Source organism: Falco rusticolus, chromosome 4, assembly GCF_015220075.1.
Source record: "Falco rusticolus isolate bFalRus1 chromosome 4, bFalRus1.pri, whole genome shotgun sequence".
Taxonomy (NCBI): Eukaryota; Metazoa; Chordata; class Aves; order Falconiformes; family Falconidae; genus Falco; species Falco rusticolus.
In genome coordinates, this window is record NC_051190.1 from 1,264,062 (window position 1) to 1,286,525 (window position 22,464).

Below are 22,464 nucleotides of genomic sequence, written 5' to 3' on the forward strand. Positions count from 1 at the left end.
GCGCTAGCCCCGTGAGGTCACTTCCGGGCCGCGCCGGAAGCAGCGGGCGCGCGGCTGGCTTTGAATCGGCCAACGCCGCGCGGCTGGTCCGGTACCGGCGCCGAGGCCCCGCCATGCCTATCCGGGCCCTGTGCACCATCTGCTCCGACTTCTTCGACAATGAGCGGGACGTGGCGGCCGTGCCGTGCGGGCACACCTTCCACTGCGCCTGGTGAGCGGCCCGTTCCGCGGAGACCCCGCTGTGGCGGCGCCCCCTGAGGGTCTTTGGCTGCTCGCTGCGCGCCCGCTGCCTCCGCCCCCGCCCGGCTCGGTCTCCCTGCGGCCGGCGGGGGCCCTGCCCACCTTGGCAGTCGTAGCGGCGGCAGTTCCGCTCAGCGGGGCGTCGGAGGTACCCGCGAAGCTGCTGCGGGAGCCTCGGCTGCGTTGTCGCTGCTCTGCCGGTGGCCTCCCTTCTCCGGGAGGGCCGGTGCCAGCAGATCGCTCCCACACAGGGTGTTTATCTGGAGGGAGCAGTGTGAGATTGCGGCTGAAGCCTCCCAGGCAATTTCATGCTTTTGCTGGAACCGCTTTGCAAGTGTTTGTGTTGGAAGGAAACGATTCTTCTCAGGAAATAAATTCTGCATGTGGGGAGGGAGCGGGCATTTGCTTTTGTGGCCAACTAACTTGGACAGGGACCACAGCTCGCAGGTGTGTCAGTCACCTCTTAACCAGCAGCTTGGGCTGACTCTGCTCTAACAGCCAGCAGAGGAGGGAGAACTTCCAAAGGTTATCTGCCAGCTCCAGATTGTTACCCTGCTCCAAAAATAAACTGTTTGAAGTGTGACGTGATGGCTTGGTTGCAGAATGTGTTAGTAGCTCTCCCGGGGAGCCCGACAGGCTTGCATTCGTCATCTCGGAGCAGAGACTGGCCTGGTCTCCCGTGCTCCACGGATGCGTGTTCAGTGTTAGTGGCGCCCTTTGAAGCTGACCAAACTGGGGATCTCTCAGCTGTTGTTACCCTGATATAGCGGCTCTTGTGCTGAGTCCTCTGCTGTGGTTCTGTTCACTCCTGAGAAGCTACAGTTGTTCAAAGGCTCTCTCCCAGGGAGATCTGAGCTCTGTAAAAACTCTGCCCTGGTAAAGATGAGCTCACATGCTAAATTCAGCTGGGAATTGTCTCAGAGAGGAAGGTAGAGCGCACATGCTGGAACACAGCGTTCCCATTAACTGCACCTCTGGACTAAATGTTTGCATTTCTGTTTTTAGTTTGTAAGAAGGAGTCACATCCTGCTGTCCTCTGGTGAGTTGGGGGGTGGTCCCTGGGAGTAGTACTCCTGGATTTTAAAGATTTACTGTACATTTTCCTTTCCTTTCTTAGTCTCATCCAGTGGTTTGACACAGCACCGAGCCGGACTTGCCCACAGTGCAGAATCCAGGTAAAACCGTCACCTACGTACACCTCTCTATTTCTGCCCTTCTGTAGCATGATGCTTTGGAAATGGCACTGAGGAGCTGTGGCCTAGGTCTGTGGTGATACGAGGGAAAGGCTCATGGTATGAAGCAGGGAGATCTTTCTGTCACTTGAGGCTCTCCCCAAAGGCTTAGAGGGTGAATTGCTTTCAGCCACCCTTCTGATCAGAGGGGTGGTCCGACAATGCCCTGCTGCTCTCTGTGTTCTGGGTTTTCATGGCTTTTTTTTTAGGCTGAGTAAGTATTGGCATAATGATAGAAAAGGCTGCAGTGGGTTAGTTGGGACATAACTTGTTTCTAAAGTACTCTGCTGCTTGCTGTCAGGTAAACAGCCCATTCTGCTGTACGTGGTCACATAATTGAGTCCTTGCTTTGAAGCCCTCGGCCCTTTGCTGAGAAAAGCAAAGGCTGGGGAGGGAAGGAAGGATGGATGTGTTCTGCTTCTGAGACAGGAAGCCAAGGCTTGGGGGTCCAGTGGCTTAATCGGGAGCTGAAGTTCTTCGAAGTCCCATGTATCACCAGCCTTGATGCTGCCGCTGGGTCTTGGTGTGTAGTGGCTGCAGGAGATGTTGCCTCACACTCAAATGTAGGTTTTTACCCAGCTGCAGATTGGGCTTGTTCTGTGTTTGTGCTTCTTTCTTCCTCTCAAGGTCTTGGCCCTTGTTCCTTCTCTGACTTGTTGATTCCCTCTGTTCTTCACTGCCTCTTACATCTCTGGGTTACCATGGAGTTATCGCGAAATAACATCTTATGTAGCAGTAACCATGCAATTAGCTGGTGTCATGACTGTATATAATACTTAAAACACAAAGCTGTAACTGCATGGGGGAGGTGTGGAGAGCTATCAAATTCAATTACAGCACCTTCTGCCTGCAGAAAGCAGCACGTACTTCTGTCTTAGGATTTGGCATCATGTTAGCTCAGCGTCAGCTGCTTGGGCCTTAGCTGCCAGAGAACAGACTGCGCTTGATTCAGAAATGCCTGAATCTTTCTGCTCTGGCTCAGGAGCCTGGCTAGAGTCGCGCTTCCAAAACTGAGTGGGGGGTCTGCTGCTGTGCTGATGAGCCAAAGCAGAGCATCGTCACTAATGACATCAAGCACTGATCTGACTTGCCTTTCACGGCCTGGCATCTGTCTTCCATGTATCTGTTGTATTTCCATATCTGTGCCCATCAACCTCTTCTGTCTCCTGTGTTTAGGTCAGCAAAAGACACATCATCAATAAGCTGTATTTTGATGTTGCCCTGGAGGAGCAGACAGCACTGGATGCAGAGACCTTGCAGGTAATTTGACTGGTGGTTCTTCCATGGTGTGATGCTTCAGCATCTTGGAAGTGTGGCCTGGGCTGCCCAGTCCTCTGCTAACAGCTGCTTCCTGAGCTGGTGCTCGCTGTGCTGTGCTCATCTTTCAGACCTGAAGCACGTAAGTGTCTCTTGCCTCTCTCTGTTCTCCCTCTTGGCCCTTATCTAGTCTGCTCTTTTGTAAGGAAGTTTCCACGCGGTGGTTTAGAGTTCCCCCTGACCAGATCTCGGGTGGTGGGTTGAGAAGCCGCCTCTACTTCACTGCTCTTCCTTTTGGTTCTCACCTTACCTGGAAACCTCCTGAAGCAGCATCAAATAAAAATCCAACTGCTGCTTCTCCCTTGGGTCTTGAAGCCCTGAGGATGAGGTTACAGACTTTTGCCAAAAGGTAGGAGAAGGAAAAATCCCAAACACAGCGATTTGCTGCTGGTGTCTGGGCCGCAGCTGTGTGTGAGCCCTGCTAGCCCCTCTGGAAAGAAGGGGATTTTAGGGGAAGTGCCACCTCCTCACTTCTGTGCAGGTAGGTTTGTTTGCCCAGACTGTAAGGAAATGGGGCAAGGTGGTGCAAAGTCATGGTTCCCCAAGGGATATTAGGCAAGGGACTGCCTGAAGCTGCACCAACAGTGATGAGGCTGGGTTGCTGACGGGGGATCCTGGCTGGCGCTGGGGTGCTGGGTGATGATCTCCAAGTGCCACCCTTAGGTGTGGAGAACTGGGGGTGAGAAGGGATGCTGGCAGAGTGGCTGTTCCATGTTCTCCTTTGTTTAGTGTGGAGGAAGTATGGCTCCTTCTGTCTTGGGAGTTACCTCTTTCCAAAAAAAAAAAAGTAATGTTTGACCTTGGTATAATGGGACGCTTGTACCCTCTTGTGTTTAGAATCAGCATGTGCAGCAATTACCATAATTAGCAGTTGCCATGACAATGCTATATGTGTATCATATGTTTTTAAAATAAAGCCAGGCTATAATGTCAGCAGCACTGTAATTCTTGAAGACCACTGATAAAGAAACTGAAGGCCGAAGTATGTGTGCTGAGGAAATGAAAAAGCATCTCTGGGCACTTGAGGCTGTGTGCCGTAGAAGCAAAGCAATGGCTTGGAGCAGATAAACATTGCCTTTAGTACATATTCAGATCTGTTCTCACAAGTGTAAATAGATGAGTGACTCAGAAATGGGTTGACTGGAGAAAAGTGCCCTGGAAAAGCTTTCTATTCCCTCACCCCCACCCCAGGATCTGAGATGGGTTGCCCCAGCCTTTCACTCCAGGCAGGCTGTGCTGAAGAACTGCTTGCTTGTTCCTGCACAACAAGCTTGATGGTAATTCATCATGCTCCTACAAAGTTTGTTGTGTGGCTGTCTGAGCAACACCTAGCGCTGAGTGAGCAGCTTTGCTAACGAGAGTGCTGAATTCATTGCCTAGTGGGAAAGAACCAAGTTATTTTCTGGGTAGATTGGCATGGTTGGTTTGTACAGGTATTTACTGCCACATGCACTGATCCAGGTTGCTGCTGGGCTGATGCTGGTTTGTCACCAGTTCCTTGTGTGCTGCCCATGCCTTCTGGAGGACATGGGCACCTTAAGAAGATGGTTGACCATCATGAGTGGGATTTAATGTCCCTCTAGACTGGAGTCCTGTCTGTGGTGGGGTACCTGATTCTGGCCTGGGCAGCAGTTCAGCAAAGCAAACTCATGGAGGGCCATCCCTAAATGCTTTAGAGGCTGAGAAAAGAACTGCTGGCATACTCTGCCTGAAGTGGTTTCACCTGAAAAAGCCCCCAAATGCAGGGTTTGTTGCCTGTCTCTGAGAGCCTGGGTGTAGAGTGGTGCTTGGCTTTGTAATCAACTGGTGATGTATCTGTGCAGCCTGCGGATGTCCTGAAATCAGCATTTGGCCTTTTGGCATGAAAAGGTGGTACTGGAGCAAGGGAGTGTGCTTCAATGTGCTAGAAAGCACAGTGTGTAGCTGTGGTCCACTTGTCTTGCAGAGACAAGGTTGGGATGCTCTTCTGAGAACCAGTCTTATGCACTGAGTTGTAAGCGGTCAGAAGGGCTCCCTCGTAATCTGAAACCTCTTTCTGTTGCAGAATTATCCAAATTAACTTTTGGATAACAGTTGTCTTTGGTGCTATTCCTCACTCTTGCTTCTGCTCTGAAATGTTTACGGTCAAAGGAGTGCTGGGGCTGCTTTGCTTCCCACCGCCGGGCATCAGTTTTACTGCAATACTGGAAGGAACTTGGTTCTCTGGAGTAGCTGCAGACCGCAGGCTGAACGCTGTGACATGTCCAAGTGTTTCTGGGTTATGAGCCTGGGTTTATCCTGTATTGCTCTTAAAGATGGTCCTCGGTGATCAGGACAGTCTCTGTGTAGCTGTTCCCAGACCAGGAAAAGTTTGAGTTTTGGGATGTAACACCTTGGTGAGGCTGCCTGGAATGTGACGCTTCCAGTTGCTTGTGATGTATGGGGGGCAGAGAGCCCTGCTTCCAAAGGAAACTAGGAGGCTTTGGCTTGCTCAGCTCGGTGAAGAGGCAGGAGGAGGATGATTCCTGCCTGTAAACCTGCTGGGGAGGGTAGAAACCTGGGAGGACAGCTGTCTGTTTGTTGTCAGGATATACTCATTTGATCTTGGAAAAACGTGGTCTTGTAAGTCAGGCTGGCAGCAAGAGCAGAGCTTCTATCAGTAGACTGAAAATTGGGAGCAGCCTTTAGGAGCTGTGGTGGAGGATGAGGGATTTCAGATTAAGCTGGTGAATGAGGTAATGTTACATAGCTGCCCACAGTAGCCTGGGATTTCTTTGCTATCATGCTAATTAGTACATCTTGTGAGCTCACTAATCGTTCCTGAATAGGACTCTGAGGAAGCTACTCCAGAACAGTTCCTGCAGCAGAGTTAATTCCATGTCAACCCTCCAGCTGTTGTGCCCTTGGGGCCAAATCCAAGTCAGCTCTGCCAAGCTTTGCGTTTAGTCCCTTTTGCTTACCAAGCTTTACATCCCATATTCTCTTTCCTGCCTTTATTGTTACTAGCGGAGCTTTGCTCTGGTCCTGTCAGATCCGTGGTCACTGGTAGTGCTATTCTCAGCTCAGATTTGCATGTAGCATTCCGAGTTGCACAGATTTGTGTGCTCTGCTTCAGTACTGTGCTGGCATTTTATTGTGGTTTTATTCCACTGCAGTTCCTGCCTGACTTGTTATGTGCTTTCCTCTGCAGTTCTGTAACACAGCTTTTTAAGTCATCTTCTGTTGACTCTTTCCGATATATATTTCTCTGTCTTGCTGTGTTAAAAAAGAATAAAATATATATAGATAGACTCTCTTTGGAGCCTCTCTACATTTCCTTTGGCTATTTGCCAGTGCTCATAAGTCATATCACTTCATTATCTATAATTTAAACTATGGGGCATTTGCTGCCTCTTTTTGATCTTCTTTCTGATCCTTAATGAAGGCCTTCAAAACATTTGATGTTCCTCGGGCCCTTGTGGCACCCAGGAGTCATTATGCACCCTCAGTTTGGTATGGTATGGACTGGTTTATCGGTGATCTGTTTATGGCCATTTGACTGAGCTGTTAGCTCGTATCAGCATCCTGAACTGCAGTGACTTCAGTGGCTGTCAGAATGCTGCTGGTGGCTTTTGATTGTATGCTTGCTTACCTTTTCAGGTATTTTGGGCATGCCATCCTGTCTCCCACCTGCACCCAATTAAAGTTCACTTCAGTTCAAAGCAACTCTCAATCCAGTTAGTCTGGCAGCATCCCTGCCTTATTGCCTTGTTTAGGTAAAACATTATAAAAATTGTTCCCGTCTGATTTCCTGTGTTTCCCTGAGAGCCTTCCAAAATTATTCAGCTAAAACAAGATGACTGACAGTGTGAGAAACACAAGGTTGACAAGGCTAAGATGAAACTGCGATCTTCTCTTCTCCTCCTAAAGAATGCCAGTTGGAGGTGCTCTTTGCGTTCCCTGTGATGGTACTTGCTTGTAGCTTGGGGACTGCTGTTACCGTGCCCCCTTCTTAGCACCTGGCTGGTGCAAATGTCCTGCTGAGAAACCTCTTGGGTCCTATTAAGTTCTGGTGGTGAAAGCTCCTCTGCAGGGCATTTTCTAATTGGATTTTCTGTGTTGTGTTTCAGAATGAACTGGACAAGGTGAAGGCTCAGCTCTCCATGAAAGGTGAGTTCCAGCTGCCCACGAGGGATCTGCCTGTGCTAAGTGGCTTGCCCAGCCCTGAGGAGCCCCTGTGTGCAGAGCCCACCCCTCTCTGAAGCTGAGGGCATGGTGCAGGCCGCACACTGTTTAGGTGGAGCAGCTACTTCAGAGCTTTTTCTGAGGTGAGAGCTGTACAAAGCTTGGATGACAGCCAGAGTCCGCGGCCTGGTCCATCTCTGCCATCACTGGGGAGCTCGCTGCGAGTTTAGAGACATATATGCAATTTTTTTTGCCCCTCTTCCTAATCACAAGAATTGTAGCACAGCTATATCTGGAGCAGGCTTGCTGATAGCAGAACCCTTGGTTTGCTCACTGGGAAACTCACAGCTGCATATGGCAAAGGCTTGTTCTCTGTAACAGCTGAGGGGGTAAAAGTGATGCCCAAAGCAGCAGTGGGAAGGCTTTGGATTTGTTTGGCTGTTGCAGTGCCACATGTGTGGTGTGAAGAGCAGACAGAGTTCAGTGTGTGCACTTCCATTTTCCCATCTTTAATTTTAGAGGATGTTTGAGGGAGGCAGGAAAAGCAAAAGCCCTGGAGACTTGTCGATGGGTTTTAAGCATCGTCTGTAGGCAGCCTGTCATCAGAACATGAGTCATGAGCAGCAAAAGGAAAATGTCAGTCTGAGTGACAGAAATCCAAAGACACACTAGCAGAAGGAGGAAAAAAAAAATCTTTAAAGAATGCTGGGGGCTCACCCACGCCCCGAGAGTTGTCTTTCCTCTGCCTTCCTTGCGTGCACGAGACAGACATGAATAGCCAGTAGATTGAGGATTCAGTCCTTAGCCTGAGAGCAGAACTGGATGGTCTGCACGTCTCTATTCTGAGGCCTGTTCTCTTGCCAGCTTGGTTGAGTTTAGTGGCTTGGTAGAGAGCCAGATCTTCTGGGGAAGGTGGCTGGGATTCTTGCTAGAATGTTATCCAAGAAAAACTGCTCGAAGGCCTGCTCATAATCTCGGCTTCTGGTGAGTAGAGGTTGGATTCGACATTCCCTGTCCCATTCTCTTTTCATATTGGAAATAAGAAGCTCCTTCCCACCTCCTGCCTCTTTTGCTGTGGGCACTCTGCTCTCTGGTGGTTCTTGTGTATAAATTCTTCACTTAAAGATGTGCTCTGTGCTGTGTGCTGTAGAGGAGCTGCGTAATTGCCAGTTTCTGATCAGCTTGCAAATGGCTCTAGAGGTGCTGAGCTCCAAGCAGACCCAGCAGGCACTGTGGGAGGCACTCTGAATGAGCTGAAAACTCATTCCTGCAGCATGGGGAGGTTTGACTCCTGCCATCTGCCTCTGGGCAGCTGGGAACGGAGGAGGGGGAAGCCCTAGCTCTTTTGGTGGATGTGGAGTCCCTGCAAATGCAGGGGAGTGTCTCCAGGCTGTGCTATCTCTGGTGAGGAAGGGTTTTCAGATCAATGGAGAAAAAATGCCTTGCTAAGAAAGAAGTGTTTCCCTAGCCACCTGCGTGCTGCTGGGATATGTTCCTCTCTCCTTCCCCAGTCCCACGTGGCTCTCTTGCTGTCTGATCAAGCAGTGAAGTTGCACTGCAGGTCATGCTTCCATGGGATGTGGTGGCACAATTTGAAACTGGGTTGCTTGCAAGGAGAAGCAGCTTTTTGGAGAGGCAGTGACTGGCTCTCCACTCTTGCCAGGCTGGAGCCGCGGATGATGTTAGCAAAGACAGAAGACGAAGAGCTGAAGACTCCACCCTACTTTGGGCAGGGTTAGACAGAGGAGTTGTTGCTTTCTCTCATTGCCCAACTGCTTTGAGCTTTCCGGTGATGCTGGCTGTTCCCTGCTTAGGTCTGTCAGCTACTGACGGTGGTTGCTTTGTGAGCTATTCTTTCCTTGTCTTGATGAAACAAATTGAAATACAGTTTTGTTTTCCACCACCTTCTCTCTCTCGTGGTCAGAGGCATGTGCTTTTTCCCTAGATTGCCTGCCTGGGGAGGGGCAGTAGGACTCAAAGGTTTTGTGACTTTTTGCAGAAAGTAGGCACTCCGGGGAATCTACTTAAGCTGTTGCATGTCCTGTGAAGTACCCAGTGCTGAGCAGAGCTCTGCTTTACTGCTTCTTGCCCTTTGACGTAGTTGCCCTGGTAGGGTGGGTGCGGCAACATGGTGGACTGCTGTACAGAGCTGCCCAATGGCCCTTAAAGGGCTTTGTGGCGCGTAAAGCTCCATGTGGAGAGGGTGGGCTCAGGGCTCTGCTCTTTAGCTCTGTGACAGCTTGGTGTAACTCAAAAGAAATGTTTTCCTTGTGTAAGCCTGGCTTTGAGAGCACGCAAGAGTTAAGATGTATCAGCTTAATGCTAGCAGGGCTGGCACTGGAAAGCTATTTAAAGGGAACTTTTATCTTTAGTAAGGAAAATCTTGAAGCCTGCTGACACTGGGAGAAGCAATTGCTCAGTACAGACCCTGGTGCAGGCAGCACTTAGGGAAATGGCTCTCTACTGGAATGGCCAGCTCCTAGCAGCCTGGAGCCTGAGACTGCAAGCAGTCTCTGTTGTGCTCCTGCTGCTGTGGGGCAGCTGCAGTCTGGGTTACTGGGCTGTGACCTTTTTCTCTTTTTCTTTTCCAGAGAAAGAAAAGCGGGAATGCCAGGCTGTTGTGAATGGGCTGAGGGAGACTCTGGATATACGCAATGCCACAATAGAGTCGCTCCAGAAGGTGCTGGGAGAGACAGAAATGCTGTGCTCCTCTCTCAAGGTACCTTTCCTGTCCCCGGCAGGACTTCAGCACTAACCATTGCACAGTCATGTTAGGTTTTTTTGGAGATCTCTGCAGGCCCTGCTAATAAAGAGATTGTGCTGGTGGGATTTTGGATCTAGTGCCTCAAGACACGTGTCTCCTTGATCCCTGAATGACAGGAGGGCAGCGGAACTGGGCTTTCATTTTGATTTTATTAATCCAAAGCAAGTAGTGTTGCTGGTCTTGGGGTCCTGAGTGCTCTCCACCCAGGGGTGGTTCAGAGGCCTAAAAGCCAAGCCTGGGGTTTGCATAAAGTGGCGATGTGCTCAAAGCAGAGGTGGCCATGGTGTGGGAGAGATGCCAGCCCAGCCTGGGAGATGCTGGCTGAGCCTTGCTAATGAAGTGGCAGTGCTGATCATAAAGGTAGCAGCATGAACAGAGTGAGGGAACCGGCCCCAGTGCCCCATTGCTGAAACACTGGCTCCCTGTGGTAGAATGTTCTTCTGAAATGGATTTAGGCCAGGCGGGATTCAAGGAAAATTAGCTTCTTAGTTTGATTGGAGGAGAAATCAAACTGAAATACATGGAGGGGGAGTTGCAGCTGAGTGGGATTTGATCCAGCTAACTCTCCTGCCTCTGTTCTGTTGCCAGGGCTTTCCTTCAGTTAGGTTAGTAATGTGTGAAGTCCAGGGATCAAATATTCCTGTTGTGTTTCAGCATGCAGTGACTCAGTGTCTAGTCATGTACTCTGCGTAAACAGCAAATGGAAGAGAGTAATGGCAGGAGCCCCTTTGTTGGGATGTCTTGTAGTGAGTGTAGCGACTTCACCTTGGTGCTGGGCTGGACAGTCTCTGCTGTGTGAAGGTGATGTGCCTGTCACAAGAAGGTGGGGTTGTGACCTGCAGGCTGAAAGGCAGGGTAGGGTCAACTGCCCTTCCCAAGATCTCCACCCCTTGGAGTATGGGTCTGACCCAATAGCCTAAACTGCGCCATGTTCCTTGACCTGCAAGGCCAAGTGGCCCAGGGAGAGCTTGCAGATGGGTCACGGGGTTGTCTTGTTCTGTGCCACCTGTATGCAGCTGGGAGGAACCAGTCTGGGAGGTCTGCCTGGCACTAGCAATGTGGTGCTGTCACAGGGCAGAAGGACGGATACAGTACGGAATTAATGCCAGACAGGCCTTGCTGTGAGCCAGCACAACTTTTTTTGTTTTTGACTGTGGGATTATATCTAATCTGCCTGGGTGTAAAGGCAGCCAGGGTCTGGGCCATGTCAGAGATGATCCTGGGTATACCAGTAGCAGGATACTTAATGATGCTGCTTACTTCTGCAGAAACAGTTGTGACAGTGGAAGCTGGTTCTTGCTGCTCAACTTGACATCTCTGTGCTTGGCTTTCCTGCCTTGGCAGCTCAGGAGGAGGCTCTGTGTTTATCTTGCCTGTTGCAAAACTCTCTGTGTATGCTTAAGTCCTTTTAATGAAAGCTGGGTAGGGCTGGAGGATTAGGGTCCTGGAGGTATCTCTTCTGTGGTGTACAGGGTTTCCCAGCTGAATGCCAAGCACTGTCTTATACTGCATCATTAAATACTAAAGCACTAAACTTCTGCAGTGGAAATACAGGCTTAACTAACTGTGACGCAGGTCAAGCCCACAGGCTGCGAGCCGTTCCTGTCTTCTGCTAGCACTGTCAGCTGTGGCTGAACCTTCGCGTGAGAGTCTGCTGCCATTTCAGGCTGGCTGAGGCTGGGGACTCTGCTCCAACCTGGCACAGAACACCGCTTTGGGGATCTGAAGTGGAGAAAGCTCTGGTTAGGAACAGCCGAAGATGGGCTCTGCTTAAGAGTAACATGTGAGCCTGCAACACTGTCCCTCTGCAAAGTTGCAGCAGTTTCACAGCTGTTTGGTTTCTGTGGCAGGAAGCAGATAAAATCCTTAACTTCTGTTGTGGAAGGGAGCTTTACAAGGCGATGGTTTTTGCCAGGACTCTCCCTGGAGTCAGCATCATGCTGAAACCAGGCCTAGAGCTTTTTGAGGGCGCTGTGTGAGGTGCCCAGGCACACACAAACCTAGACAATGCAGGTGTGTTGGAACAATGCTTAATTCAGGCTAGCTTTCCCCTATCCCCTGCCACACTGCAGAGCTGTGCTTTTTCCAGCTCTCTGTTACTGCTGCCTGCTACTGGAAAGCCTGGAAAGGTGATGGCTGCGATAGGTTTGCAGCCTCTCCAGGCAGGTGAGAGAAGTGCCTGAGTGGGTGTTCGGTCTGGCTGAGGTCTCCCAGAAGAGACCCACTCTGCATTCCTATTTACGCTTTAAGCAGCTCATGGCAAGGAGAGCTGGGAGGCTGAAGCAAAGGGATCAGCTGTGCAGGGAGGAGAAAGCAATAGCAAGGTTTGCTTGCTGTGGTCTCCTTTGCTTTTGAAAAACAAATTGTCGCTGTGCAGGGGATATTGCGCAGCCCCACAAACACTCCCAGCAGAAAGGAGGCTACGATGCAGTTTCAGTGCCAGACTTGTTGTGCCGTTAGCCCTGAGACCCTGCTGCGCTTGCAAGGAGCAGACCTAGGGGTGCAGCAGGGAGGGAGCTAAACTCTCCATAATCCTGGGCTGCTGAGGTGGTGATAGCATTAAGAACCAGTGTATGCTCCCAGCTGCCCGCAGTGCGCATAAGCCAGGATGTTTCACTAACAATCCCTGGAGCCTTCCTAACAGTCTGTGTGCGCTTGCTTCTCTGCAGAAGCAGATGAAATTCCTGGAGCAGCAGCAGGAGGATAACAGAAGTTCAAAGGAAGAGGCCCGCCGTCTGCGAAACAAGCTGAGAACCATGGAGCGGTGAGATCCGAGGCTTTCCCTGGGCTTTGTAAGCTGGGCATGCAGCCTCTCCCCTCCTTGGGGCGGGGGTCCTGCTGTGCCTGCTGGAGCATCCACCTCCACATGCTGGGTCATCTTACCCCATAAGGCTGGAAACTGCTGCATTAGCAGGCCTGCCGTTGCCTGTCTGTACTCTTGCCCCTGCTGTGCTTCCAGGTGGGTGCTCTCGCCAGACAGCAACAAGGCATGGTACTGTGCAGACTGGCCTTACCTCTAGTGCTCTGAGCATGGTGCATGCCAGTCCTGTTACTGGAGGGTGCTGGGGCAGAACCCCAGCCCAGGAGTGCAGTCAGCCACAGGGCTGTAGGGCCCAAGAGCTGGGGCCTCAACCCTTTGTGCAGTACGTGTGTACCGCTGCCCCTTCTCTAGTGTGTCCGTATAGTGCTGCTGTCCCTAGCAAAAAGTTCTGCTTGTGGTGGGGCAGTTGTCTCTTTCCCCCGTGACATCTGGAGTGCCCACAGCAGGAGCTTGGGCTGCACTGGCTCCTTGGGGGGGAAGCAGGGCTCCGGTCTCTTTCTCAGCTCTGTTTGTGACTCATGAGCAGAGGGTACTTTTGGTTTTTTTGTGCAGGATTGAGCTGTTGCTTCAGAGCCAGCGCCCTGAAGTGGAGGAGATGATCAGAGAGATGGGAGTCGGGCAAGCAGCCGTGGAACAGCTTGCAATCTACTGTGTCTCACTGAAAAAGTAGGTGCTGCAGGCTTGACACAGCTGGCCTGTGCTGCCCTGGGTGGGCCCAGGGAGAATCTTCTGCAAATACTGGTGGACACACAGGTTCTGCAGGGCTCTCGCCACCTATTTGGGCCTCCACTGAGTTTTGACTGACGGATCCTGGGGACCTAGATTGGAGCCTGTCACACTGAACTGTTCCTGTTGTCACTGTAGTGACATGCATGTCACCATGGGAACTGTCTCCAGAGTTGTCAGTGCACTTATGAGGTGATGACTATTATTCCCTCCGTTCCCCTCTCGCACCTGAGGGGAAATGGGTGGATGAGGGGCTCTGGGTCGCACCCTCTGCTGCATTGCACTGTGCAGCTGTGGCCTCAAGTGCTCTCTGGCAAGGCAAATCTGCCGTGCTGCCCTCCCCTACCTGGAAATCCATCTGGTCCTGCTGGGCAAAACCACAGATTTTTTGGGTCTGGTCTGATGGCAGCTGAATAATTGCAGCTTTGATACAAAGCTGTAATGAGGCAAGTGTCCCTGTGGTGTAATTGGGAATGAATGTGCGTGGCCAATAATGTGAAATCTCTGAAAAGTCACTTAAAGCAAAGTCCCCCATTTGCTGCCAGCATGCAGGCTGCTCTGTTGTCTGTCTGTCTCTTCCACTGGCAACTGAAATGTCTCTGGACTTGGTTTCCATTTTGCTGGTGACATCTGTGCAGGCCCTGGTCTCCAGCATGGTATCCCATGCAGCCTTTTTTCTCCCCTGCGGTGTAGCGGTATGTTTGACGCGCTGCTGGTCAGTGTTGGTGCACTCAGCTCTGCTCCCTAACGGGCGTTGTGTCTCCTGGGTTTTCTCTGGTGGCTCTGCAGTTGCAGAGCTTCAAATTAAGGGTCTTGGCTTGTCTCTGAGAAGTTCTAGCTCAATCCCCTCATAAACAGCATGACTCTTTCATCTCTTTGCAGGGAATATGAAAACTTGAAGGAGGCTCGGAAGATCTCTAGTGAGATGACAGAGAAGCTGAAGAAGGAGCTGTTTTCTGTCAATAACAAGGTTAAGGGGGAGTGTGAGTTGTGCCAGGGTGATGTCTGGTCTGTAGATCCCTGTCAATAACTGTGGACCAAGCCTTCTGTGGTGATCTCCTTCACTACCTGAGTGGTGCAGGTTGTGTGGAAGTGTCAGGCTGGGGTTTCTAGGTCAGGGTGTGATGCTGCAGTGAGTGAGCAGCTCCTGGGCTGTTGTCAGGAGTGCATTGTCTGGGGACACTGGTGGGGCAGCATGTGCAGAGCCAGCCAGCGTTTGGCAGGGAGCCTGGAGTGGAAGGCAGCAGCACGCAGGTGCTATGCTGCTTCCACTGGGTTCTGAAAGCAGCACTTCATCCTGCCACGCTGCTGAGCACTTGGTGACAGCCTCTCCTGCTGCAGAATCTGGCCCCTAGGAAAGTTGGGAAGGGGCTTGGAGCCAGTAGCAGTTGAGCAGGGCTTAGCCCTAGCTTGGCATGGCCACAGTCGCACCCAGCCATGTGCCTTCAGCCAACTGAACTGGGCCAGGGCTCCCACATGATGCTGTGCCCAGGCAGAAGTTCCCAAACTGTGGTGAGGACACACAGGTGGCTCTGCACAGAGCCTGCCTAGGCTGGTCCTGGCCTGGCACAGGGCTGGGAGCTGCTGGCATGTCTCTCTTGCTATGCTCCCCCTGCTCCAGGCCTGGCTGGGGTCTGTTGGCTGAGGTCAGGAGTTGATTTCTGTCAGTTCTGGTAGCAAGTTCCCATGAAAAGCGTGTGTGTGTAGCCTTGCTCTCCAAGGCACAGGTGCTCCCTGGGGCATCCCCACATCTAAGCTCACAAAGTGAGAGACTGCGGGTGGATTGGTGGATCTGGCCTATTTTTGTTACTGGGACATACATACCTGTTGTGGTCCTCTCAAATGGAGAAGGAGGTTCTGCTGTGTTGCTCCCTCAGGAAGTTAACCCCCTATGTGAAGTGCTGCTGCTGGAATCGGGCTGCTCCTGGCTGAGTCAGTGCCAAGCTGCAGTCACCAGCTTGGGTCAGGAGGGTGCGAGTCAGTGCACTTGGCTCTGGGCTTGGCTGATGAGAGCTGACTGTACCGACACACTGTGGGCTGGCCCGGGCTCCTGAGCCCACAAAAGTCTCTGATGTGGTAGCAGTCCACTTCTCAACCCCTGCTCCTGGCATGCTTCCCTGTTGAATCAGGCTTAATCAGCCTTGTCCATGTGCCAGTATTGCTGATGCACAACCATCCTCCAGCCTGTGGTTTGTAATTCCCATGCTCTGGTGTGTCCGAATTACTCTGCAGTAATTCAGAATGCGGCCACCAAGCGTTAGAGCAGGGAAGAGCTGTCGCCATCAGGCGAAAATGCTCGGGAAATGCTGTAAGAAGGTTTGTGTTGGGCAAGCAGCCCTGGAGATCCCTCTGCAGGCAGCTTGAAGAAATGGGTAGGCATTCTGCTGCTCTGATACGGGAGAGGTTGATCAGACTGCCACAGGAAAGTTGAGCCCATAAACAGGGGAAGCAGCATGTGCTGCAGAGCACACTGCTCTCACAGGGGATCTGCAGTCTCCCTTACCTACGTGTTGTAACCAGCAATCTTCTGTTTTGGGGGGGGGGTTATTCTACAGTTGCAGAAAACATTTTCAGAGTTGGACAAGACAAAAGACGAGTTAAAAAGCACCCAGAAGGATCTGAAGAATGCAGACAAGGAGATCTTGGTGAGAATATCATTCCTCAGTCTGCAGTAACTGGCAGCTGGCCATGGCCTGCAGCTGCAAAGCCAGGTGTTATGCTGGCTTTTGCTCAGTGACTAGGTTACCCAGCCCACCTTACCTCTCATTTGCTCCACCTGATGCAGAATTACGGAAAAAGGGCAAAGTATCTGCTACTGAATCTTTCCTTTTCTCACTGTCTGCTTTTCCTTTTCCCTCCAGAGTTTGAAGAAGAAGATAGACATCCTGCAGGATACTCTGAAGGTCCCATCCGTAACCAGAGAGACACTCAGTCGACTAGTCTTTGAAAGGTTAGTGAAGTGCATCCTTGGGTACAGGCCAAGGATGGGAGATGGCAGGTCCAAAGGTTTGACAGTTTAGTTAGCTGGGGAAGCAGAGACGTGCTACTCTGGCAGGGACGTTTTGCAAGTTGACCCCTATTTTGGTGTTTTTTCTTGTTGCTGACAAGGTGGTGTTTCATTTAACTGGAAAAAGTGTGCGTTTTGGAGGGTTTGGGTCAGGACGGGGTGGAAGAATGGGCTAGGTTTTGATGAACTCTTTGTTGCTATGTCCTGCCAGTGAAATATCCCTAAAGCTGCTCTTCTGGTTGCCGCAGAGTTGGCCTTCCAGTGAGCGTGCCCTGGTGTGCAGGGACTGGAGATCTTACCCAGGCAGAGGAACTTTGCCTGAAAAATGGCATCTCTTACATTTTTGTTTTAGGCTGTTTCTTATGAGGAGCCTGTGCTATTACCCCAGTACAGTAAGCTGCGTTGTGTACACAGAGCAGCAGTACGCCAGTGTGTTTCCCTGGGCTCTCGGTGCTGCTGTTATAGCACAGTCCATTTAAGGGTGAACAGGAGTTTGGGACACTGACTATAAATTCTGGGACTCGCCTTGTCCTTTCTTTGACTTGTAAGCAGGACGAGGCTCTGATCCTGGTCCTGCTGCTGTCTTTCAACTCAAGCAGTGTAGCGTGCAGCTCTGTCTTCCTCCTGTCTGCTGGGTGGCAGGCACTGGTGTCCTGGTGGCTGATGCTTTACATGGCCTTGCAGCCCCGCTCCCGTGGAACTGCAACAGCCGAAGCTCCATTGCCCAGCCAACAGCGATGAGATCGATCTAGATGCTACTTTTGATGTGGACACCCCTGAACACCAGCCCTGCAGATCTCTCTTCAACCCTGCAAAAAGGCAGAAGCTGGATAAAAAGCCGTGAGTTTTCCCTCCTCTTTCTGCTTCTAAAGGAGATCAAAGTCTTGCTGCTTTGGAAGTTGCTGTGTGAGATCAGATAGCTCTCCAGCTGTCTGATGTCGTGCGGCAAGCTTTGTCGTCATTTGCTTGGCCTTGTATGTCCTTGCCAGTGCCACTTGAAGAATAAATCTCTGCTGACTTGCTCCTTGGGCTTCTTACAGGCCTCCTGTGGTAAACCTGGCGAAGAAAGTTCTGAAGAAAACAGTGGAGGTAAAAGGGCTAATCTTGATTTTTCTGTATTGCCTCTTTGACCCTCCTGTTAATAGGCTTGGAATAAAGGACCCGTTTTCTCCATGTAGGAGACGCTGTGACTGTAGACCGGCCCATCTGTAGAACCACAGTGCATGCTTCAAAGTGCTTTGCTTGTCAGTCTCCTGAAACGCTGTATTGCTGCCTCAGGCCTCTTGGAATTGGGCAGGAGAGGGAGGGTGGGGATCCACATGCTTCTTGCTGATTATCCTGCCTCAGATGTGCTTGGCAAATGCAGTGTGGGGCTGACCACAAGGGCTGTGGGGTCAGCGAAGGGGGCTGTTCTCCCCGCCTCGCTGGGTGCAGTGTCCTGCCTCCCAGGTGCTGTTCCACATGAGCCACACGGGAAGTCTAAAGCTTCTGTTCTTTGGCCTGACATGTGGTGCAGCAGTAACCATTACCCTAAATAGCTGTCTGCATTATTAGTGCTCCCTGTGTGTGGACTAATTTCGGGAGATCATGCTGGTTAAAGGGCTTTTCTCATTATTTTGTGGGACAGAACTGGGAGGATGATCTGGAGGATGATACTTTTAAAGGACTCTTGCCAGCATTCATCAGGAACTCTGTTCCCTCAAAGAAGCCATCTTTGGGTAGCTTGCTGGGTTCCCACAAGAACATGGGCACTGTAAGTATGACTGTCCAGTTGGTGAGCATGTCAAGGGCTGGCACTGCACACCTCTGTCCTGAAGTGACCCTACAGGAGGAAGCAAACAAGGCTTTTACCTTGCCACATAACAGTGTGTTGAAAATAAATCTTGGAGCACAACCTGGCTACTTTCCAGTCCTGCAGAGCTCCAGGGATGACAGATGCTCATTCCCTTCCTGGCAGCAGACTAAATGGCCCTCCATGTCACATTCCTGCACCTCCTTGGAGCTTTGGGTGTTTTCCTTCTATTCCTCTGTCCCGGTGACAAAACCCTAAGCCTTGCTGTGGCTTGGAAGGCTCACCTTAATTCAGAAAGTGCCCAAGACACCCAAACTTTATTAATAACCTTGGGTCTGTCTTTTTCCAAAGGTGATGGCTTAGCACAAGTGCTGAGTGTTTGCAGGTGCTTGTAACCCCTCCCCAGAAGCTGTGGCCTGCAAGGCTCCCCCTTCCCCATAACCAACATGAAGAGAGGTAGCCAAGGCCCTGTGCTGCTGATGCTGCAGACTCATTTCTTTCTCCCTCCTAGGTGAGGATCGGATATGATGGCTTGGGAGGCAGAACAAAGTTCATACAGCCTGTATCCTTTTACTGCAGCTCACATGGCAGTAGTAATGCCGTGGGGGACCTCACCTCTGTTCCTCCTCTTCAGTCTCAGCCATCCTGGGCAGTCCTGCCCCCCCAGTCAACAAAAAATGAGCTAGGACCCTCAAGGAACCATCAGATTTATCTCTAGCTGACTGAGTAAGTCTGAGCTTAGCAAAGCCATCAAGAACCTGAACTTCTGAGAGCATTATTGGAGACGGCTTATTCAGAGGAGCGTATTGACTAGAAATCTGTACAATGTGCAGGGGCTGCCTGTGCCCTTGGGATCTCTGAGCAGCAACGTGGCACAGCCTCTTCCTGGACTTGTGCTGGGCAGCCCATGCAGCTGAAGCCTTCATTCCTGCGGGATGCTGCTGCTGTGCCGTGTCTGTCCTGGTAGGCAGCCCTGCAGGAGGTGAGGAGCGGCTGGGCTGAGCTCATGCAGCGGGTGGGGGGGCTGCGCTTCCTTTGGTGTTGCCGTGCCCTGGGAGGCTGCAGACTGGCTGCTGTGCCTTTCCCCAACTCTGATATGCTGGGTAGGACCTGAAGATCTAATAGATATGCTTAAATGCTGTTTTGTGTGCAGGGTGGTAGCACAGAAGTGGGAAGCATTCCTTGAGTCGTGAGACAGGAGCATGCCTGAACTGCTGTGAGCAGGGGGCAAAGTCCCGCCTGTCCTGCAGGGAGTTTTTCTTTGGGTACAGGTGTATGGCGGGGTCCCAGGTCTAGTTCAGGCTAGTGTGCGGCAGGTATTGGATCACTTGTGTCCCCAGGGCATTGGTCTGTACTTCCCTTGACAGTTTTATTTCCAGACAAACCTGGCAGAAATCCGTCCGTTAGCAGTGAGGAGCAAGAAGAAGGTCTCCAGGCTGGTGTCTGCAGTTCCCTCTGCATCCTCCTCCAGCAGCAGTCAAGCCAGACTGGACAGTTTCCTGCACTGAGCGCCCCTGCCTTCATGGGGGGTAGCGGGGCAGGGTGGCCACAGGGCAGGGCACGCTTGCCCAGACCCTGGCACGAAGCAATGCGCAACCGCTGCTGTGCAGGGGTCTATTATTTGCAAAGCATAGATGCCACGTTCTGGGCGAGATGTTGCCCTGTGGAGAATCCTGGCTTGGCAGCAAGCTGACAGGAGACCAAGCTTGGACTGACTGACCCTCCTCATTTACTCCTCCTTCCTCCTATTTTCAGAGAGAATAAACAGGGGTTTTCTCATCTTTTGGCCTGCTTGGAGCTCTACAGTTGTTGCTGCTGTTGGGTGCTCTGACATAAAGTGGAAGTGCACTTCTTGGATGCAGCTGCAAGCTAGATGTGTGGGAAGACTGTCTGGGACGTCAGTCTGGAGCAAGAACTGGGAGAAGAAACCTGGACCAGCTCTGTGCCTGGTGTAAACAGTTCCAAGAGCTTCCCGGAGCAAGAAGTGTGCAGAGGGCAGAGCAGCGCTGGCCAGTGTTGCTGCGGTGTGGCTGTGTATTCACAGTCAAATTGAAGCCTCCCCTCTGCTGCAGGCGTGCTTGGGCTGGGGAGACCCCCAGGCAAGCCTGGCAGATGTCCTGCCTTGCCCTGGTCTGGGCCATGCAGTCCACTTCATTTTTGCAGACTTGGCACCAAAATTGTTGATCTGGGGAGGAGGGTGTTGGGGGTGACCCCCTGCCCTACTTTGGAAATGGGGAGATCGGTGTGCTGATGTCCTCTCTGTTCTTGGCAAGTGTTGGAGTGAAACTTGTTTATGAATTTCTGGGTTTTTAAAATGAGATTGTAGGGATTTTTGCTGTGTTTTAACTGGTCTGCTTAGTGACTGGAGGGTTTGGAATGGCCTGAAGTGCTGAAGAATGGCTCCCTTCAGGGGAGGGGGAGGCTGATGGGGCTGAACCTGTCTGGGGTTCTTCAACTTGGAGACATCAGGAGGTCCCCTCTGGCCCCACAACTGTTCAGACTGTAAGGAACAGACTTGGTGAGGTGCTTTGCTGTAGCACTCAGTTTCCTATTTCCAGCCGCTTCAGGCTGCCAGCCTCGGTACCTGGACTGGCTAAAAACATGTCTTTGGGGAATAAAATACTGTTGTGCACGCTTGTTAATGTGACTGGCTTCTGAGTGTTTTCCTCCCTGTTGCAGCTCAGGGTGGAGTGCTGAGCGTGGGGCGATGGATGTGTCTGACCCGTCTGAGCCCTTGCTGCCAGCTCTTGGGGCACAGGCCCTTTCTAAGCACCACAGGGCTGCAGTGGGGTGAAGCCATGATGAAGGTGATGCCAAACTCCAGGGCGGCGAAGGTAGCAAATGCCAGTGGAGCATGAGCTGTGTCTTTCCTGCATCGCTGCTGAACATCACGGTGGAGGAGCAGGAGAGGAGGGTTCAGGGACTGGGGAACAAGCTTGGGGGGGGGTGGAGGAAGGAGGGGGAACTTAAGCAGAGTTAATGAAGGAGAAGAGAATGGATTGAGCCTTTTACGGACCCTCTTGCATAGTGTCCCTGTCACCTCAAGGTAGGTATACTCCGTGTGTGTGTTTAAAAAAAAAAAAAAAAAAAAAAAAAAGTGACAGGCTTGCTCTAGATCTCTGTGGCCTGAAGCAAGTTCCGGGAGAGCCTCTTAAGAATGCAGCGGTGAAGATCTGGGGGTGTGGCTCATGAGGGAGGTGGGCATCTGTGTTGTTCTGGAGAGCTGGTGGTGTGCCTGTCTGTAAGGGTAGAGCTGGTCCAGCCTGCAGTAGGGGACTGAGCAGGGCTTTGGGGACCTGCAGAGCCAGGGGACAGTGTGTGTGCGTGTCACTCTCTTCTCCCAGGTGACAAGTGACAGGACAAGAGGAAACAGCCTCAAGTTGCACCAGGGGAGGTTTAGATTGGATATTAGGAAAAATTTCTTCATGGAAAGGGTGGTCAAGATGGGAACAGGCTGCCCGGGGAGGTCGGTGGAGTCACCGTCCCTGGAGGTGTTTAAAAGACACAGAGATGTGGTGCTGAGGAACGTGGTTTAGTGGTGGGCTGGGCACTGCTGGGTTAATGGCTGGCCTTGGTGATCTCAAAGGTCTTTTCCAACCTAAATGATTCCATGATTTGTACCTGATCAAGCCAGTCTGTCCGCTGCTCAGCTCCAGCCTGCCTGCAGAGCTCAGCCCCTGGCCGTGGCCCTCCCAGCCCAGCCAGCAGTGCCTGCGGGAACCGAGCTGGCATCTCTCACCTGGCTGCTGCACCTGTTGCTCCCTGTTGCTTTAATCGGATTTCTATTTGAAAAGAAACTCACCCTGGGCCAAAAAGTCCCCCTGCTCTGGCTGCAGTGAGCAAAGGACCTTCATTTTGGTGTCGCTTGGCACTGGCTGTGCCTGCTGCGTGCCTGGGCAGCGTTTTCCACCTGAGCTGCTTGCCAAGGCTTTGGCTGCAGGGCAGGTTTAAGCTGGGGCAGGGCTGGGCACTGCCGGGGTGGGGGCTGCGGCTGGCTGGTGGCTGCCCACCCTCTGCTGGGCTGTGGGTGGGTGGTTTGAGTTTCCTGTGGCTGGGGATGCACACACACCCCAGGAAAAAAAACCCAACAAAACCCCCTAAAATCCTAAAATAGAACTTTCTTTTTTTTTTTCCTGTTCCAGCCATCTTGTCAGTCCTGCTCCCCTTCCACCCCCCCCCCCCCCACACTCTTCTGCTTTCTCCTGCTGTGGGGGCTGTTTCTGAGCAGGTTCTGCTCTGTGTTACCGCCCCTGCCCCAGGCGCAGACCCTCGCTCCTGCTTGTTGATGGTTTCTGCTCCTTGGAAGCTGCTGCCCCATGTCATGCTTCATGCCGCGGGGTGGCCAGCTGTGGGCTCTGGCCTCGCTCCCCCTTCCTGGGGGCAGAGGTGCTGCCCCCCGGGGCAGGCTGGAGCCTGTTTCCA

At 51.9% G+C, this 22,464-nt stretch overlaps 1 protein-coding gene across 2 annotated transcripts; it reads left to right on the plus strand.

Moving 5' to 3' along the window:
• Positions 1-12: 12 nt before the first annotated feature.
• On the plus strand, positions 13-20,684 carry LOC119147112 (TRAF interacting protein). Of its 2 annotated transcripts, XM_037385694.1 has the most exons (16): positions 50-211; positions 1,246-1,279; positions 1,358-1,415; positions 2,649-2,732; positions 6,878-6,917; positions 9,524-9,651; positions 12,366-12,460; positions 13,070-13,183; positions 14,126-14,213; positions 15,799-15,888; positions 16,105-16,193; positions 16,935-17,090; positions 17,291-17,339; positions 17,878-18,003; positions 18,554-18,604; positions 19,422-20,684. In XM_037385694.1, the coding sequence occupies exons 1-16, from the start codon at positions 160-162 to the stop codon at positions 19,548-19,550; spliced, it is 1,383 nt and encodes a 460-aa protein (XP_037241591.1). In that variant the 5' UTR covers positions 50-159; the 3' UTR covers positions 19,551-20,684. The 2 variants fall into 2 exon arrangements, with proteins under 2 accessions (XP_037241590.1, XP_037241591.1); XM_037385693.1 differs by lacking the exon at positions 1,246-1,279 and having other exon boundaries at positions 13-211.
• The last annotated feature ends 1,780 nt before the right edge of the window (positions 20,685-22,464 follow it).

Bases quoted from the DNA above. Each gene is read 5' to 3' on its own strand.
- LOC119147112 (XM_037385693.1), top strand. From the start codon at position 114: ATGCCTATCCGGGCCCTGTGCACCATCTGCTCCGACTTCTTCGACAAT. The intron at 12,461-13,069 runs GTGAGATCCGAG...TTTTTTGTGCAG, and splicing joins AAGCTGAGAACCATGGAGCG to GATTGAGCTGTTGCTTCAGA. The intron at 15,889-16,104 runs GTGAGAATATCA...TTTTCCCTCCAG, and splicing joins ATGCAGACAAGGAGATCTTG to AGTTTGAAGAAGAAGATAGA.